The sequence below is a fragment of the Rhinolophus ferrumequinum genome, chromosome 8, assembly GCF_004115265.2.
Source record: "Rhinolophus ferrumequinum isolate MPI-CBG mRhiFer1 chromosome 8, mRhiFer1_v1.p, whole genome shotgun sequence".
In the NCBI taxonomy this organism is placed as follows: domain Eukaryota; kingdom Metazoa; phylum Chordata; class Mammalia; order Chiroptera; family Rhinolophidae; genus Rhinolophus; species Rhinolophus ferrumequinum.
In genome coordinates, this window is record NC_046291.1 from 1,849,631 (window position 1) to 1,870,148 (window position 20,518).

General features: G+C 51.6%; 1 protein-coding gene across 2 annotated transcripts in view; it reads right to left on the reverse strand.

The window, feature by feature from the left end:
* Nucleotides 1-20,020, reverse strand: part of TWIST2 (twist family bHLH transcription factor 2) — a 45,249-nt gene extending 25,229 nt beyond the window's left edge. The window contains exons 1-2 of one of the 2 annotated variants that reach the window (XM_033112393.1): nt 19,353-20,020; nt 8,189-8,878 (exon numbers count right to left, since the gene is read on the reverse strand). In XM_033112393.1, the coding sequence (XP_032968284.1) occupies nt 19,388-19,870 (483 nt within the window). In that variant the 5' untranslated portion in view covers nt 19,871-20,020 and the 3' untranslated portion in view covers nt 8,189-8,878; nt 19,353-19,387. Of the gene's footprint in view, nt 1-8,188; nt 8,879-19,352 lie in introns of those variants that run through there. The other variant, XM_033112392.1, reaches the window with a different exon arrangement.
* Nucleotides 20,021-20,518: the final 498 nt, after the last annotated feature.

The window sequence follows — 20,518 nt, forward strand, 5'->3', positions numbered from 1 at the left end:
CTGAGTCTTCTGGTAGAGAAAATAAATTCATGCGGGCTGTCCTTCGCTCATTTTTCTTCCTTCCTGCATTCCATACCAAGCCATCAACTGACCGTACATGAGGACAAAAGTTCAGCCTCTTCTTGTAGCAGCGCAGGGTCTCACAGCTTCTCCTCGGCCTGCACCTTCCATTTTCCCCATTCATCGCCAAAGAAGAACATTAAATGACTAAATCAGACATTTGAAGTCCCAATAACATGAAACTAAAGAGGAATCCTGCGTGTGCAGTTAAGACAACCGAAGCAGGAAAGTTGAGACTTTTCAGCAAATTAGGTTTCCGTTTTCTGGACTCAGTAACACATAGGGATTTAATGAAAGCGTCTGGGCAGCTGTGTCCCCAAGTTGTTGTGTCTCCCTGGGAAAGCGGTGATCACTAAGGCCCTGAGTTCCCAGCCTCGGTCCACAGTTCCTCAGGCCCCTAATTTGGGAAGATGGCACCACCCTGCCTCAGGCCCCGTGTCTCCCAGTCGAGTCCCTCACTTCTCCACGACAGGGCCCGCCTCTCCGCTCGGTCTCGCCGTAGGTCAGCAAGTGAATCACTACTCTTTCTTGAAGCAATAGGAACCAGCAAGTTTCCAGCACAATTTTGAGCTGATGCACAAAGTCCCCATTTCCAAGAAGGGTTTGGGACCAGGGCTGTGGGAGAGGAGAAGCCCACGCTCCCACGTTCTCCCAAACACATTTCATTAGCTTGTTTTTGACGTTGAGATGTTCCAAAACATTCCTTCAGGCTCACTTATCAAATCTTTTGAAGACAAATGTGACTTTGGGTCGTTTCGCTCTGTCCTCCCCTGACAGGGTGGCTTAGCTGGACAGTGGGCTGTGTTTGGAGATGTGCACATGTGGCTGTCCTGTCCCCTCCTGTGCCACCCCCGCCCCACCCCCTGGGAACTCGCACACCCCACACTTACTGTCCCCTCCACTCCTGGCACAGGCCTGCCACCACTCCACCTTGGCAGGGCCCCCTCACTCCATCTAGCTCTCCACTCAGGAGTGGCCTCTCCAGCCCTAAGTGGCCACCATGACACCAGCCCCTGTCATTCCCCATCCTCTGTCCTTGTCTGCTTTGTGTCTTTCCTGGCACCCATGACTGCGGACCGGATGCCTGCTTCTCAGTGTTTCCCGTCTGCTGTCCCCTCCCCACCCAGGGCACACACCATGGTGGCCGGAACCGTCTTTCTCCTCACTGCATCCCACTCTGTAACGTGGAGCCCAGCACACAGGAGGCGCTCCCCAAACACCCATCGAGTGCGGGACCGAATCCACTGAAGTGCCATCCATGCCTTTGGGTGGCCTCCCCAATGTGTCCAGGAGACGACTCCATCTCCGTGTTTGCAAACCACTGACATGTGGTATGAAGCCTGGCTGCTTGCATAGCTGTCCCCCTGTCTGGATGGCGAATCCACCGGAGACAACAAATCGTGTCACCATTAGGTCTCCAGCACCGAGTGTAAGGACTGCAGTCAGCCAGAGCTCCATACGTGTGTGCACGGCACAAAGCATGGCTCTGCAAGAACAGCTCCATTGTGGAACCCCACAGGTGTGTGCTTCCGGGCCGTATGTCCACCACCTCCAGGTGTTCCACCTACAAATGGGAAACACCGGCCACCTGTCCTGCAAGCTGTCCGGGTAGCAGAAGGTGAATGGGCCTCTACAGGGTTCGGCCCACCTGCGAGGCCCACCTGTCCCCTAGGCACGTGTTATTCTATAATTCACAGTTCCTTAAACATCCAGAGACACATATCTGTATCCAGTTAATAGACAAGCCCATCTCTTAGAAAAGAAAGAGCATTGCCCTCCCCTCCATAGGACCAGCCAACAGTCACTAACCAAATACAGGAAGACACTCAGAAGCTCCAATTTCTGCAGGGTTTGGACTCAGCCCTCTCTTTTAAATGTGAGAACATCGCTCCCCCTTAGAAGGGGTTGGAAGCCCCCACATCTCCAGAACCGTGCTCCTGAGGCCACCACCCCCCATCCGTCAGGCCCCCCAAGTTGGCCTGGCCCTGCAGCTCCTCCTCTCCCTCTCACTGATCTCTCCTTCCCCTCCCCACCTCGCTCTCTCCACCCCTTCCTTCTGCAGAGAGCAGTTTAGGGGCTGTGTTTGCTCCCCTCCTGCACACTGCCACTGGCTTCCAGAACGGAAACGGCCCTGCTGAGATGAGGCTGACGCTGTTCTCAGCAAGCCCAGGATCCCCAAGTTGCCAGGCGTGCCCCCTCGGAAGGCAGCCAGGGGATCACAGATCACAGACACGTTTTCCTGTCACAGAGAGAGTGTGCTTTTGTCCCAGACACAGCCTAAACTCTGTGCACATAGGGAAGCCGGGGGTCCCGAGCCAGCGTGTCTGCTCCGTACCAACAGGCCCTCTGCACACACCTCGCGCCTGGTTGGGGCCGGGGCCAGGCGGAAGTGCACGTGACCAAGACGTGGTACCGAAGGTGCTCTGAGGACAATGGACAGTCACATGTGCCTGGACACAGCTACAGCAACGGGGCCACCAAAAATGCCACAGGCGCCCCACTCTGGAGGGGACTGGGGGCAGGGGTGGCGGTGGGCGCACCCACAGAAGGACAGCCACACGGGGCAGAGGTGGGTGTTGCAGGAGGATAAGCACTCGCATGGGATTTGCTCGTCCACACCCCCTCCCGTTTTTATGGCGCTCTCCTCTGTGCCAGGCACCCTGCAGGTGCTGGGCACAGTGTGGAAGGGACAGACTCACCCACACACTGCGGCACTCACCGGGGAGTCTGGCCAGGCCTCAGCGCTGCCGCTCAGCCAGCGAGACCTTGGGCAGCGCCAGGGTGGGGACAGGGAAAGGAGCCGGCCCTCGGCAGAGCCCAGGCAAAGCCAACACTGCGGGTACGTTACCCATATCATTCCATCAACAACTTCAGTGACTGGATGAGATCTGTGACTTACAAAGGTGCCCCTGGTGACAACGAGAAGAATGGCCTGAACAGCGATGATATATGACTGCACACCGATCAGAATGGCCCGAATCTGGACCCTGATGACACCGTGTGCTGGTGAGGATGGGGACAGCGGGTGTCTCAGTCATCGCAGGTAGGGATGCAGGTGGCACAGCTCCTTGGGAAGACAGTCTGGTGGGTTCTTCCAAAACCAACACACTCACCCTAGGACTCAGCAATGGCTCTCTGGGCATTTGCCCAAAGGAGAGGAAAACGTACGGCCATACAACACCTGCATACAGATGTTTACAGCAGCTGTTTTCATAACTGCCCAAACGTGGAAGCAGCCGAGAAGCCCTTCGGTAGGTGATGGGTATGTAAACTGTGGTCCACCCAGACAACAGGACATTATCAGCACTCCAAAGAGATGAGCCTTGAAGCCGTGAAGAGACATGGAGGACACGTAAATGCATATTGCCGAGTGAAAGAAGCCAATCTGAGAAGGTTATACACTGTGTGATTCCAAGTACATGACATTCTGGAAAAGGCAAAACTACAGAGACAGTAAGAACATCAATGGTTTCCAGGAGTTAGAGGTGGGGGAGGGATGGGTAAGGGGGAGCACAGAGGACTCTGAGGAAGTTAAACCATCTGTGTGACACTAGGACGTGGACACATGTCATTACCCATTTGTCCAAACCCACAGGACGACATTAAGAGTGACCTGAATGGACACCGTGTCCGTGTGGGTGCTCCACGTACCCTGCACTGGGATGCAGACAGTGGGGGAGGCAGTGGGGGCAGGAGGCTACGGGAAACCTCTGCACTTACCCTCAATTTTGCTATGAATCTTAAACTGCTCCAAAAAAGTAAAGTCTTAATTTAAAATATAAATAAAAACTGTACGAAGAATGAGCTGGAGACAGGGGCCACAGCTCTGAGATACAGGCCGAGCCCAGGGGCAGGGGGCCCCATCTGCCCCCCAGGCCTATGTGGAGAGAGGGCCAGGACACGTTCCTTCATTGGGGATCACACATATCACACACGGCGCCATGTGGACAGTGGAGAGTGTTCCTTTCTGATCGAGAACAGTAAATCTGCTTATTTATTTCTAGCACACATTTAAAAGCTAGTGAGGGTTCTCTGGGTCAGGGAAATGCATTTCTAAACACGCAGCAGGAAAACAAGCTCCAAACCAGCAGACTCCAAATACTACCGAACCCCAGGTTCGCCTCCTCCCTGGGCCCTCTACATTCAAAGGCTTAATCTGTGGGCACGAGGGTGGGTCAGCAGAGCCCAGAGACGCCCAGGAGGGTAACCTAGCGGGGAGGGCTTTACTCTCCTTGTTTCTGGCTCTGTGGCTGTTGTTTCTAGGCTGAGTCTGGGGGGCCTGACTGCTGAATCCTGACAACACACTTGGGGTGGAGGGGGTAAAGGTCAGCCCCATCTGGTGGTGAACTGGCGGGGCCACACCGCAAGCAGTGGGCAGAGGTGTGGGAAATGCCCAGGCGCCCGGCAGGAACGAGGCCCACCTCTGGCTCTCCCCAGGGATATGCCCTGTGCACTTGGGGATCACTAACTCTGACTCAGCACTCTCCACTGTGGCAATCTCATTTGTTAGCCAATCTGCTGAAGGAATGGGCTGCTTTCTCTGCCAGCTGGACCCCCTTAGCTGAGCTCCCGCAGCCCCTCAGTTTCCCCATCTGGGAAATGGGAGTAAGAGCCCCAGCCTCCTTGGGCCCTTTTCAGAATGAAAATAACTCCACTTGCCAAGTGCCGGGATCAGGAACGGGTTCACAGCCCACGTCGGCTATCAGCATTCAGCGCCTCTGCTTATCTTTCCCCTGCAGGTCGTGAGGGGAGACTCTCTGCAGCCCCCCTGTGGGCGGGGGGGAGCCTACCGAGCCACCCCGAATCCTGCTATCATCTCGCTTCCCCCGGTGGGCCTGCCAGAGCCCTTCACCCGTCCTGGTCCACAGATCCTGAGGCCCCCACGCCTTGCACTCTGGACCTCACAGAGGGTCCCAAGGAGAGGAAACCCTGAGGACCCCCTTTCTTAGAGCACAGGGGCCCAGACAGGGGCGACTGCTATGGGGTTGTACCTGACAAGCATTTCCGACAGGGTGGGTTGTAGGGCACGGGGTGGGCTCCTGTGTGCCCATGACGGCCAGGGCAGGTGGACCCCAGGGCAGGTGGGTTCAGGGTCAGGTGGACCCCAGGGCAGGTGGACCCCAGGGCAGGTGGACCCAGGGGCAGGTGGACCCAGGGGCAGGTGGACCCTGGCCTAGAGTCTCTGCAGAGCAACCAAGGCCTGCAACACACCCATGAGCCTTGCCAGTCTTGCTGTACCCAGAGAGCACCAGCCTCTCTACCCTGGTCCCACCCGGTCTTGGTGCTGGCCTGGGTCCCGACCGCCTGCACCCAGGCTGAGCCTCAGGAACTGGGAGCTGCCTCCCGCCCAGGAGTCCTGGCGTCCCATTCAAGCCTCCCCGCTCTGTTTATCTGCAGCCAGAGGACAAAACGCCGCGGCTCTGAGTCACCCCTGCTCCCCAGTGTGATTCACACAGGCGGCCCATGTGGCGACCAACGCTCCGTTAACCTCTTGGTTTCTTCATGTCTCCGCAGCGAGAGGCAGCTGCGGTTCTGGACTGAGGATTCACGAGCAGCTCGGCCCGCTGTGTTCCTGGGTGCGACTCAGAGAAGATATGACCTGGGGAAGGTGTGGGCCCAGGGCTTTCCCTCCTGGAAACTTCAGCCGCTTCACCCAGCACGGATGGAAACTTACAAATATTTCAGTCATCTTTCTGAAAAGGATTTGGTCATCTGGCAAGTGTGGTCCCAGAATTTGCCAGAAGAATGCATCCAGTGCAGCCCAGGGTGTGACAGAAGACAGGCCTAGTGCAAAGATACGCCTAAGAGTCTAAAAGGAAATGTGAAACTCAGAGCCTGGGGCTCTGCCTGTGGACGTAGGTTCATCTCTGCCCCAGGGAGGTGTGGGTGTAATTCAGACATTAGAGGAGGCTGCCCACAGCAGCCTGGTTCCGGAGAACTGGGCCTGCAGGGACGGGGGTGGGGGTGGGAGGTGAGAGGTGTCAATCCACCTGGCACCTCCAACTTCTCCTTCAGACCTGAACACGCGCCGTTCACCCCAAAAGGCCAGGAGCCAGTGATTTTAATCTGTTCCCAATGCCTTGCCAGCACAGACACCCCCAAAGGCGAAGAGGGGTCTTTCTTTTTCCTCCTACCAGCTTGGGTCAGTGGAAGAGTTGAGTTCACTGTATTTTCTCCACTTGCTGCACAAACCCGAAGCAGTTGATGATGAAGAGATCCCCAAATACACAGACTGAATAAGAACATAAAGACAAATGAGACTGCTGAAACCAAAGGGTGGGGGGGTCACCCCAGGGGACAGAGAATGAGCTAATTCCCGTAAAAAAGCACCGTGCACAGTTATGTCTGCGCAGTAAGGTGGAAAGCGGAAGCACACACAGCCCAGGGCAAGCCAGCCAGGGAGCCAGGCCCGGCCCGGGGGACACACTCTGGGCGAATATGATCGGAACATCACAGACACGTGTGAAAACAATGGACAGGATCCTGAATGAGGATTGCAGACCTTAGATAAAACTACAGAGGGTGCCAAAAATATGTATTTTAAGAAAAGAAAACTGCATTAAAATTGTAATACTCAATATATACCGGTAACAAAAGATGAGTATAAGTTACGTTGGACTTCTGCAATGACAAGAGGTGCTCCAAGTGGTTCCCATCAGCGTCCAGACACTTCTGGTTACGGCGAACTACTGCTTGAGCAACGCTGACCAAAGCGTCCACTTGTACACATTCTTTTGGCACCCTTGGTGTGTCATATCATGTGAGGCCACTTCCTTGTATTACTTCAGTAGTAACCAAAGTTGTGACATTGAATAAAGGTTCCATGAAGGCATTTCTGGGGGGCGTCGGGGAGGAGGGGAAGCCTTGCAAGAGCACTGCTTTACTGCTGTGGCCCTGGGGTGAGCGTAACCAGAGTCCAGAGGAAGAGATGGTTGCAATGTCCCCCCCCACCCTGTCTTTGAAATACACTGGTTTGTTTTCTCAAATTGCAAAGGTCACACGCTGCATTTGCAGAAAATTCGGAAAAATGAAGAAAAGCAGTAAGAAAGAAAGGAAAATCTTTCGTTTACAATTTGGTCTAGAGACATTCCCTCCTCACGCTCTAGACACGCACACCCATGCAAGCACACACATTTTCACATTTTGGGTTTTCAGCCTGGGATCACGTGATCTGTTCCACTGTGTCACCATTCCCTGAGCATTATTAAATGTTTACGACACAAAATTTGCTGACTGCATAGATAGTGTTCCAGTGTGTGGATGGACCACAATTTATTCAAGCCACTTCCCGCAATATTTCAAATGTTTCGCCAATATTAGCAAAGCTAGTGTGAATTTCTTGTTGCTGGGCAGATTTGCCATTATTCACACAAGATAATTCCTGAAAATGGTCTCGCTCAAAGGGTATTTCCTAGTTTTGAACCTTTTCTCACCTATCAGAGTCTCTTTAGAAAGATGTTACCATTTCCCAGCTTGCTGGCAGGGATAAGACAGCCTGGTTCTCCACACCTTCCTCAATACTGGGCTTCTCTCTATAGTTTCCCAATTTAATAAACAATAGTCTCCTCCCGTTTTGTTTTTTGATTTCTCAATTATCATTGAAGTTCAACACCTTTTATCTATTTTGGGGCCATCTGAATTTCTTCTTTGGTCAGTTCATATTTTTTGCCCTTATTTTCTACCGGGTAATTGTCTTTTTTCTTTTGAATTGTTAAGGGTTCGTTGTCTAGTTAAGAGTATTGATCCAATGTAACACAGATTGTAAATCCTTCCGGGTTCATTTAAAATTTTGATTATCAGAGCTTTTTGGTGCATAGAAGCTCAAGTTTTTAATGCAGTCAGAGTTATTCTTTTTCTTTCTTGTGCTTGCTGTAGCTCCAACAACCAGCTTTGGGAACCAAAGGCTGTGAAGGGACAATAGTCCGTGTCACGTCAGCCCATCGGGCTGTGTGGGACAGTAACCCAGGCATCCCTCTGCGTTCCATCCTTGGTGGGGCCACACATTGTAGGTGACCCCTGCTAGACGGGGCCCTGGAACCTCGATGGGACAAAACCAAGGCATCTGCCAGGATTCACCAGGAAACCTGGGTTTCTATTAGCACTGGTGGCAGCTGTTTTAAGGGAGGTCATGAGTGGGGGACTACGGTGACACCCACGCCCAACGAGCTTCAGAGACGTGAGAAGGACGGGGTGAGGGGCACTGTGTCCCCAGGGGTGACAACTTAGCTCATGTCACCTGGATGACGTTTCTGGAGACGAGTTGGACAAAGGGCTGTCGTGATGGGAGTGCTGGTCCCAAGGTCCCGGGCACGCAGTGGTGGACATGGACTCTTTGTCCCCTGGGAAAGCTCTGCTGGGCTGCAAATGTGAATAAGGTGCTAATGAATCAAAGTGTGTCTGCTCTGCAGCTGCAGGGGGACCAGCGGTGGTGAAGGATGGACGGGGGCCTGAGACGACACGAGTCTGGCTTGTGTGGGAGTCCTGTTCCCATCAGGTGGATTGCACACCTTAACGAGGGGAGCGGCCCGCAACCAGAGTCCTGCCCTTCTGTCTCCCTCTGGAGCCCTCTCGGCAGCTGGTGGGAGTCTGTCCCCCTCCCTGGTGGGTGTCTTTGCCGGGACCAGGGGACCAGGAGCAGGCACAGCAGCAACCACGGCCCCTTTGTCTTCGGCACTCGCCCTTCCCACTCAGATTCTTTGGGATTTCTTCTGAGTCCTCCTGGGCGCTTCTGGCTGGATTCCCAAAACAAACATCCACCAGCCCGCTGCGCTCTCTGGGGTCTCAGTGCTGGCTGCACAACACCATGTGGCTGACGGTGCTTTAGGAAGAAACAGAGCTGAACCACGGCTGAGGAAACACTGGGCCAGTCCCTCTCCTGCCTTTCCCTCTTGTCTGGGTCCCCAGGACACCGTGGCTCAGGAAACATGTGAAGGGTTAACAGACGGGTGGGGAGTGAGGGGAGGAGAGAAAAAGAACAAAGGGGAGAAAACCACCTACTTGCCCTGATTTGTGCCACCCTCCTCCCAGGAGTGTCCCCCTCTGGGGGACAGTGCCAGTCACGCTGCCCACTCACTGCACTTTGTTCTGCTCCCAGGACTGGACAGAGAGGGATTCGCTTAGAAGAGTGGCCCAGAGCCAGAGGCCCCACTTTTCAAGGATTATCACGTCCCTGGTGGAGGCATCAACCCTTCGAGGGTCTCTGAGCCTGGGAAGCAGCCTGAACCGGTCCGGCTTCAGGGAGCCCGTGGCTGACCATCCTCACGCCGCGCCCCCCAGCACCACAGAGGTGGGAAAGCTGATGCTGATCTGATGGGCTGGACGCAGCCGTGAGGAAACGGGGCCACTCCCTCTCGTCCCCAGCCCCCCACAGGGTGTGAACTCAGTCTATCAGGGACAGGCTCCCGAGGTGCCATCGCATGCCCCTAAAACCAGAGGGGGCAAAATAAACAGTGTGTTATCAGAGTTGTTTGGGGAACTTTTTTTTTTTTAATGACCGCATTAGGAAAGGGATTTCGAAAGGAAAATGCTTTTAGACAAGCACGGCTTGACTAGATGAAAATCATCTGATAAGCGCTGAGTCATGTGGGTAAACTGGAGAGCATCTCTGGAAAGTGGAGAAAAGTTGAAGGCTTATGATAAATACTTCCACCCCCAAGGCCTATCGGTTACCAGAGAGGCCCCTGGGCTGAGTCACAGGATTTTGGTTTTGGTGGTAAAATACCCATAATGTAAAATTTATCATTTTCAAGTACACAATTCAGTGGAATTAAATCACACTGTTGTGCAAACATCATCCCTATCTAGTTCCAGAACTGTTTCATCGCCCCAAACAGAAATCCTACATCCATTAAGCAGTCACGTCCCCTCCCAGCCCTGGTCCCTGGCAACCACAGACTGACTTTGGCCTACGCTGGGTATGTCAGTTAAATGCAATCCTACAATACATGGTCTTTCGTGTCTGAGTTCTTTAACTTAGCACAATGATTGCAAGGTCGCAAAGGAATCAGAACTTCACCCTTCCGTGGCCGAGTGACACTCCACCGTACGGCTACTCGGCGACCCCCCTTTTCCATTCCTCAGCTGATGGACACCCGTGTCATTACCCCATTTAGCGACTGTGAACAGTGGACAGGTGTGCAAACACCTGCTTTCAATTCGGTGGGGTATACACCTGAAGGGAGTGCCTGGGGTCCACTGGCTCTTAGGATTTTCGCAACTGGAGGGCTGGCAGAAACTCTCCATCACTTTCCAGGTCAGGAAACCGAGTCCCAGAGAGGCTGTGACTTCCTGAAGGCCACACACAGTTATAGGACCAAGAGCAGAAAAATGTCCGCTCCATGTTCAACATCAGTGAAGTCTCATTGGGGACGTGGATCCCCAGGCACAAGACAACCGGTTTCACCTGGTAGACGAACTTGGGGACCTAGCCTGCTCCGATGAAGGCAACAGCCTTTGGTGTCTGTCTAATTAAAATTTCCCCAAAGAGAAAAATGCCCTGCCAGAGGGCCTTCCTGGGGACGAGAGTGACATGTGATTTATTCTGGAAACAACGACTTCAGTACCCTGCAAACTCCCTGCTGTAAGCACTCCCAGCCTGCAGAACTCACGGACTGCCCCGCGGAGTGAAGACCCCAGGAGAAGAAAGCGGAGGGCGAGGGCGCACACCACCGATGGCGCCTGCGTCGCCTTCCGTCTGCTCACTCCACCTTCCTTTTCCTGGTTAGAAAAGTGAGATTATGTGATCATTGTTCTACGTTAGTCGCCGTAACTTTCAGGAACGTACACCACAAGCCAATGGTCCAAGAGCGTGGTTCAGAGACGCTGCACGTGACACGCTTCTGAGGGAGGAGCCAGGAGGATGAGGGGCGTCACCTGCAAAAGGGACGTTTCATCCCCGCTGCGGGAGTCCGCCCTGCTGCACACGCAGAACGGCGCTGTACCAGGTGGGCTTCTCTCAGCAAAGCCAGGCTCGCAGCTGCCCCTGCAGACCGCGGGGCGGGTGGCGCGATCTCCTGGAAGTCGGCCGTCTTCAGATGAGCAGAAGTGTAACTGGACTGCAGGGCTGTATCTATGGTTATGAAATCCAGGAGGAGGAAATAAATGCTGAGTTATCACTTCCTTTCATTAACCTTGGCAAACGCTGGGCTCCCGCTCAGACATCAGTCAGCTTGACCTGAAGGGGGGATGGGCGAGCAGCTCTGAGGCCCTCCCACCTGGAGGTCCAGGGAAGCACGCAGGGGTGCAGCCAGCAGGGTCCTGCCTCTTGCTCCCCTCCATGTCACTCAGGGCCCCACCCCTGTGGAGGGGGTGACCACCCTGCTCTTAGGGATCTGTTTTCTCTGGCACCTGAAGCACCTAGTGGCTGTGGCAGGGGCCGCCTCTGGGACATCTCTGATGCCCCTCTCAGGGCGATGTGGACGCCTGGGAACAAATAGGAGGCGAAGGACTGACTGTAGGTCCCTGTTAAGCCGCTGTGGCCCGTATGGCCTCTGCCTGGGGCCTTACTGCAGCAGCATTAAGGTGGCCCTGTGGGACTTTTACAAAATGTCATTTTTCTGGGAGGGCAGGCAGGGGCTTGTTTGGATAAGCCACTGTCCTCCAGGTTTCTGAGGGACCGAAGGGAGAGGCGATGGACCTGCAGCAGGCAGCAGAGCCTGGCACACGCCACGCACAAGCCTGGGTCCTTCTGTTCTCTTCTTAAGGGGATACGACCCCCTCACTGCCCCACTCATTGCGAAATTCTCCACATGTCTCTTCTCCTGTCCAAATCCTCATTTTCCCTTTTCATTTGTCATTCCTGAAAAAGTTACCTTTTTCATATTATAAATTGTAAATGACAGATTAATATTTACAGAGTCGCTGGAGACACACACGGAGATTAAATTGCTTGGCAGTGAAATTCTATGGACTTGTTCATTTGTGCAATGTAATAAACCAAAAATGGATATAGCATCATAACGATATTTGAAATGAGCAGATAAATAACATCGCAGGCCTTGCTTTTTGCTGATTGTTTAAAAGAAACTCTGTATCTTCAAAAAAAAAATAGTCTTAAAGTAAGTTTTAGAACTGGCAATAATGTAACATCCAGCAAAAGAGCCTTATGTTAATTTTGCCTGTGAAAACCTCATTGTGGTCTTTCTCACCCCTTTATTACACAACTACACACGAGGGACCTCGAGATAAGCACCGTGTGTGTGGAGAGCTGCCTAGGCCTACTGAAGACACCAACGCCAGCCCTGGATGCACCGCTGGTGGAGTCACCACGGTCCCCATGCCGTTTGGGGGTGACCAAAGCAGGTCATTTGTACAAGAGATATCAACAAAAACAACACATCAGGTTTCCTATCCATTTGGGGCACTTTTGTTCTGGTATCAACGGAACGATTTTCTTAGAAAACAGTCATGGGAGCCAATGAGGAAGCGTGAGCCACCAAGCACACAGGTGGGGAGGGTCTGACCGCACACCATTCCTGAGCTGCCCCGACATGCTTGGCTCTGAGAATGCCTATGGCTTGTACTCTGCCCCTGTGTGATGGAGCTGTTTCTGGGCGTTGCATTCATCCTTTATTACTTAGTATAATATGAAGCCTTACATAGACTTCAGTTAATAATAATAATGAGATGAGACCTTGGTGAAAGAATACACACAAGAGTAGATGCTAGGCCTAGGGTGTAGGGAGAGTGGCTGGAAAAGACAGACTCACCAGACAGAAACAACGCACAAAGGGTCAGGTCTTTCTCTCTTAGGTTCCCACCTACACACACAGATACCAGGAAAGGGAGGGAAATCGGTTGGCCGGGTGTATTCTGAAGGGTTAGAATCGTTAGGACCCAATAGTATGTAATATGCAATTTGGAATGATGTAAATTCAGGAAAATGAATCTTCAGTGAAGACGTTGGTCGTCAACCAAACCCAACTGTGTGAAGAGACATGATGGTCAGTGTGAGAAACAAAAGGACGCCTCTTCCTCCCGCGTTTCCTTTCCAATTTGCGGTAATTAACTGAAGTCCATTTCCCAAAGAGACGGGTAAGTACTTTACTGTATACTTCTCGAGGAAGTCTCGTTAAGAATGGGACTTTGAGGTCACACGAGCGTTCTGGACGTGACCCGTAACTGTACAGGTCTTGCGGGCCCTGCAGGCTAGCTCGCTTGCCTGGTGATTCCTCTGCTGAGTTTAAAGTTGCCGAGGTAACAGGCACCTTCGCACCCCCACTCACCTAGGGCACGTGGCTTTTGACTTCTGATCCCTCTGCACCTCTGCAAAAGCAAAGCGACTGAAAGCACTGAGATGAACAGAAAGAATTGTGACGCACCCTTTATTTCTAGATCCCTTACAGTGTTCAAGTAGGGACCACAAAGAAACGCACAGGCAGCCGCCACCCTGCCAGGCTCTGGCCTGTGCTTTCTTTTACAGGCTGCCCCTCCTGGAGCCCCCACTTGTCTCTGGAGCCGGCAAAATTCTCTTGAGGCTTTTCAGAAGACGGACATACTCACAGAGAAGTGAACAGAAAGGCTAGCGTGGAGCTCAACTGGTACGGCACAGAAGAACAGCAATGACAACCAAAGTTGGGGCATGTGTTCTCCACGGGCAGTCAGAGGCTCCGACTCCTGCCCTGGAAGCACGAGGAGAACCAGCCCTCAGCAGTCCTGAGCGAGCTGCTCTGCCTGACGCTCTGGACGGGCTCTGGCTGTGACCACACCACAAACCTCAGCCATGCGGCTGGAGGTTGATGTTTGGTCGCCATCAAAGGGTTAATAAAAATCAACGTTTTTGCCCAATTTTTTCCTGTCAGTCACACACAGATCTTCACGGCCAGAAAAACAAATGTGAACTCGCCACCAAATTAAGCAGTGAGAAACAGACAACATAACTAAATTGGCAATTTCCACCCCCAAAATGCCGATGGCTACTTTTTTACAGGGTGCATGTGAGCTTAAGAAGAAAGAGTATTTTCCCGAATAACTGAACTTGATAACTGAAAGTTCAGATCCATTCCTGTCTGTCATTTAATTGCTGGAGAAACTCTGAACTACAAGAGGGAGGGATGTGCCCAGTTTTAACAGCACTGCTGTTAGGATCTGAGAAGTAAAATCACAATTCCCCAGGAGACGCCATGAGGAGCTAGTCGTCTAACTGCTCCCTGGTCAAATAACAGAGGAAACGATATTATGGTAGAACACTGCGCAATAACTAGAATCTCGATAGACAGCACACACTCAGCTCTCCCAGTCACGGACTCTCTTACACCGAATCACAGAGTTATATTATTCTGAACAATCGAGTCGTGATTAAGACAATACAGGTATTCAAAGCATATAAAGCGCTGTTTTGATTTAAAATAACTCTATTTTCAACTAAGCACTAAAAAACTCTCTCATGTCAGAATAAAGGTACGTGCTGGCTTTTCCAGTGTCTAACTCAAGTCTCCTCGCTAGCGTGACAACCGTTAGAACTCACTGAAGAAAAATCCCACGGTGCCTTGTTTCCATCAGTATGGAAACATCGTTAATGTCGCTGCCTCTCATTTGAAAACAAACATAAAATTAAGGCACATTGAATGTAACTAAATTGCATTCAAAGATTTACTGCTGAACCAAAACACAAAATATGTTCCTAGGACAAACAAATATTAATTTCAAATGACCGTGACTGAGGTTAGGACTTGATATCTCCCCCCACCACCACCCCCAGCATCTCCCTCTAACTGGCTATAGCTCTAAATACTAAACCTTTCATCTCTACACTGCTTGGTGAATAATTTTTATAAATTATTAGCTTTAGAAGTGTGAGTGTGTGTGATAAAAGTCAATATAGACTTAGTATCCTAAAAGCAAATGTTGTGTCAGTTTCAAGTAAAAATTTCCTAAAGAAAAAATATTTTCTTTATTAGTATAGAAATAATTGTATTGATTGATATTTCTCCTCTCAGATTTCCAGAATTCTACTCTCTAAGAATTGTAAGAAACAGCCTCTAATTAATTACATATTGGAAATATGTTGAGATTCCTCACATCCTGAAAAGAAGTGCAACAATGCAAATGACATCAAGAAAAAATAGATTTTTGCTCAACACATATTTTTAGTTTATTATTCTGAGATACGGCATAATAATTCCTTATATAATTTGCTCATTTGAATATAGACAAAATTTGAATTCTTGTGGAGTAACTTTTTGTTTTAAGATAATTGCTGATTAACATGAAGCTGTGAGGAATAACAGAGATTCCTTACACTCTTCCTTCAGCCTTCCCCCAATGGTAACGTCTTGTAAAACAGCAGCAATATCACAACCAGGAAACTGACATTGTTGCCATCGCCAGACCTCATTCTGATGCCTCCAGTTCTCATGCACTGCGTGTGTGCATGCATGTGCATGTGTGTGTGCGCGTGTGCGTGTGCATGTGTATGCATGCGTGTGTGTGTGTGTTTGTGCATGTGCGTGTGTGTGCATGTGTGTGCGTGTGCATGCGTGTGTGTGCGTGTGTGTGTGTTCAGTTCTATACAATTCTACCACATGTGTAGACTCAGGTGACCACATGGAAAAGGAGCTTTGTAGTTTTGTTTTCCCTGTTCCATCTGGGCTTTACTTTGAATGCACCCAGGTCTGTATCTCTTAGGTTCTATTTCTTCTTTATGGCTTTCTGTTTCTTGGCTACAGTAACATGTTCATCTCTTCTTTGAATTTTATTGCCTCGTTCGTGAACTCCTTGCTAGTGGAGAGCTTTGTCTTTGGTTTGCGTTTTTGCGGCACATTTATCCTTTCCCAGGGAAAGACACAAATATAAACAGACATTCCAGTGTGCCTTCACGGGGTTTTTAAAGACACCAGTGAGAATAGATTAATATAAATACTAAGCTTAAAAACTGTCAGAAAAGTTCAGCCTTTAAAATTGGCTTATTAAAATATTTGTTTTTTTAAAGCCCAGATTTAAACTAAAGTTATGAGTTATAGTGCTCTGCTCACACAGAGGTTACTTTATGATCTTTTTGCCAGGCAAAAGGAATCTGGCATCTGCGCGCCTCTGCAGAATACAGTGCAGTAAGGATGATGGAAACTGAGTTCTTTCAGGCTCAAGACTTGCATGAAAATAGTACCGTTTTCAGAAAAGCTCAATAACGTACTATATTTCAAACGCCCTCCAACAGCCACTCTCAGAGCCCCATGGCTCCAGCCCTCACTCAGGTCAGATGAGTTGCAGCACTTGTCTTTCTGTGAGGTTGAAAGAATAACTACTGATATTTAAGGGAACAATATCTGCGTCACGGAGGTCAACCCCAACATGGATCTTACCGATTTTATAACAAAATAGTGGTCATAATTCAGGGACCTCAGTCTTTCACCCCACTTCTTCTGACCCATCAAAAGCCCTGTTGACATTCTGCATTTCCGTTCTACACAGGGAGTTAATTGGGCTTTTTTTGAGACCAGCTAGCATTCCGAATAGAGAACTTAACACACACCTCCAAGAAGTAAGTGTGCAGGAGGGCGGAAAGGGCTTACACACACACTGGATGGTGAGAGCATCGTCCTTCTCTGTTCTCCAAAGGAACTACAAGATCTCAGAAGAAAAAACAACCCACTGGTTTGTTGTGCATGGTGACCTACTGACAATCTGTGCATAGTTTGCAGAAGTTAGAGAAGATATTTTCTTTAACCACAAAGCAGACAAAAAGGGGGAAATGTCTGATAAGTAATGGTCACCTGCCCTCACCCTCCAAGCCCATGCCTCTGAGCCTGCTCCTGAGCCTCCGGCATTTAATGAAAACTCCTTGGAGATTCTTTAATTAGATGAACCCAGCTGATCGTCCAAAGATCCCTGATTTACTGCTTACCTGTGTTTTTAAATAACAGGCCAAAGAAGAAAGTCAGGATAAATAGCAGCACCATTTCCTGGGTTTCTTTTTGTATCAAGGGACAATTTAGGCTTTTTATTGTTGCTGCTGTTTGTACAGACACAGCTTTTTCACCACATACCCGAAAACATCTCACGTTTACTGCGAGGTCTAGAGATTCTTTGTTGAAACATATAACTCATGTTTCTTTAAAAGGTTACAAATAAATAACAAATGTCACCTAGCAACATTTTCAGGAAATGAAACCAATGCTGACTGTACTTATAGAGAAACTAATGGAATACAAAGTGTTTGCCTAATATGTCTGATAAGTAAAAAAAAAAAACAAGGTGCGTCCAGAATCATTCGTGTATCTAGAACTCCCATGTCCCCCTTCTCTTCCTGTGGAGAGTGGGTATCTATCTGCCTAAAGAAACTGGTTGTTGTTTTTTTTTAATTAGTCGGCTATGTTCAAGTATATAAAAATAAAAACAAATGGGCCCCCATATAGATCATTTGCTCTCCAGCTGAATGTATTAGCTGTTACATTTTAAAGATTTTCCCAAACTCTTAACACATCATTTATTTATTACAGGTACTGCCTTTTATTTTATATAAACTTTCATTGTGATCTATGTCTGATTCCCTAAGTTTTAGGCACGCAGTTATTTTGTAATGAATTTTAAGTGATCCTACTAAATTTTGCATTAAGGTATATCTCCTGGTACTTGTTTTCAATAATTTCCTGGAGGAAAATCTTAATGATAATTCTGTTGACATTTTCCTTAAACAAAGCTATACGAGTATGTTTTTAAAAGACGACATTCCTCATCTGTTTGTTCTTGTTTCAGATGTGCTGTAAACGATGGGCGGTATAAAAGGGTGAATGGAAGTGACTAATGGAAGCTCATAATTTAGGCAGCAAAACCCAGAATTAATGCATTGCCCCACTGCAGCATTTCCGTACTCAGCCGACCCAAACTCTCTTTCCTAGAGAAATATGTGATTGGGACACTTTCCATCTGTTTTTGACAAAGATCGGGGAAGATTCCCATAAGTTATTCTCTGCTGAAATTGTTTGTTAAAGACCTATAAGATGATCATTACTTTAAAGGGTTATTTCTTCAAAGAATTTTCAGTGGCACCGAAAATTAAAAAAATGAAATCCACCTGTGCTAGATCAGCTTTTCGTGGGCACAGCGAAAACATGTGCAGATATTAGGGAACCACATAAAATAAGAAATAGATATGTTTGGGAGAATGGGCGGCTTCATGCTTCTGGTTAATCTAAATTCCTTCTGTGCGAAGTAGAGACTTTTATAAAAAAAATACTAATAAAGAAATGTTTTTAAAGTAAGGTGAGCAAGAAACTAAAACACACTGAGTAGGAAGGATTTTACCCCCACGCCAGGTAAATCTTGCACCTTCCATTGCCCGCGAGAGCCACTACCCCACAGTCTTCTGGAAAGGACGGCGTTCCGCACTTACAGCTGGACTAAAGGGACTTCCAAGGTGTCTGGTGAACAGGCGCCGGCGCAGGACGCCGTCAACACTCTTCCAGGGAGAACCCAACTTCCAGGGGTCTCGGCATCTGTGTCCCTTTTGCCTGCTCCTGCTCAAGGCTGGCCTGCACCGGCTCCCATTCCTCCCAAACTTGTTTCCCAGCCTGGACCTCTGCCGCTCCCCTGCGGGGCTGGACGCTGCCGGGTCGCAGACTCTCCAGGTTCAAGGCTGGGACCAGAGGCTCCCAGCTCCAAGGTTCGCTCCACCTGCCTGCGGGCAGCCAGAGTTCCCAGCCGTGGTGGCTGCCCCAGTCTCTGCCGGGAGATCTGCGCACATCAGCCTCGGCCACGGCCCCTGCGCTCCCGGCGCGGTCGCGGGCTGCACTGGCCCCGGAGCCGCCAGCGCTGGGCAATGTCCTCCCGCCCTCCCCAGGCAAACCTGAGCGCCCCCGGTGGGCACCTCTGACCCACCAAGCCGGCCGAAGCTCAGGCTGGGACGCCCTGCATGAGCTGCCGGGGAGAACCACTGTAGGTGTTCGCATCCCGAGAAGAGGGCGAAGCCACTGCCCACACGACCCGCCTCGGACAGCGCTCTGAGGGATGCAAAGGGCAGTTGGTCCCCATCTCTCTGCCTCTGGCCAGCCCCAAGCGGTTCTTCTGAGGTTCACCCCTCTGACAGTCACCACAGACCCGCACATGGCACCAAGGATGAAAAACGCGACTGTCGCCAGTCCGCCCATTCCCGACTGACACTCTGCACGGACGCTGGCAAATGGCTCCAGGGGCGTCCCTGGGACATGGGAGCTTCCCAGCCGGCCCCCATCTGCTGCGAGAAGGAAAAGAGCACCCCATCTAAGCCGCCGCTGCCCGCTGGGCCTCCACGCGGAGGGATGCGCAGGCCCTGCGGCCCGACCCCGTGGCGGAGGGCGCCCGTCGCGCGCAGTACCTACCCTGGCGCGCCGGTCCGGACGTGGGTGGCGCGGCGCTAGTGCGAGGCGGACATGGACCACGCGCCCTCCATGCGCCACACGGAGAAGGCGTAGCTGAGGCGCTCGTGGGCCACGTAGCTGCAGCTGGTCATCTTATTGTCCATCTCGTCGCTCTGCAGGACCTGGTAGAGGAAGTCTATGTACCTGGCGGCCAGCTTCAGCGTCTGGATCTTGCTGAGCTTGTCGGAGGGCAGCGTGGGGATGATCTTGCGCAGCGCGGCGAAGGCCTCGTTGAGCGACTGGGTGCGCTGGCGCTCGCGCACGTTGGCCAGGATGCGCTGGCTCTGCAGCTCCTCGAAGGACTGCGCGCTCGGGCTGCCCTTCTTGCCGCGCTTGCCCGGGGTCGGGCTGCCATCTTCGCTCGACTTCTTGCTGTAGCGCCGCTTCCGGCCGAAACGCTTGGGCTGCCGCTCGAGCTCCTCCTCGCTGGTGCCCAGGCTGTCCACGGGGGACACGGGCGAGCTGGAGCCCTCCTCCATGGCGCCCGCCCAGCGCGCGTGGGGCTCGGGGCGCCGGGCGCCGAGCGCACGCCGCTGGCCAAGCCCGCGGTCGCCGAGCACACGCTCTCCGAGTTGTTCGAAAGGCTCTGATTTCAAGGCCGGCTTGTGCAAAACCGAGGTCTCTGGGAGAGGAAGTTATTCTAACTTTTTTGGAAACTCTAGCCGGGCTGGGTTGCTAAATAGTTGTCAGGAGCAAGGGCGGCGCGCTGATTGGCCGCCGCCACCGGGGGCCGGACAAGTTCTGGGGCCATCGCCGGCCGCCCCCGCCCCCCGGCGCGGCACTTTCAGTTTTGCCTCCCCCTTCGGCCCCGGCCGCGGCTGGCACCCCGGAGGCCTGGCTCCTTGCGTGCAGCCCACGCCTCCACCCCGGGTTCTGGCCCCTCTCTGGCCGCCCCGCGCCCTGCGCTCAGCAGACCGGGTTTTGTCTGCTCTTTAGCATGGAGATCGGGCTCCGCCCGACTGCGTGATCTCTCCCCGGGCGCGAGGGGCGCGGGTGGTGAGTCTTACCCTCGATACACTCCTAGGAGGTGAGGACGCCGCTGCGGGGAGTCCCGGGGGCTCCGGGGCCTGTGTGCGCCTTGGCTGCCCCAGGGTGCGCAGCCAGTCCGCGCCGCGGCCCGCATTCTC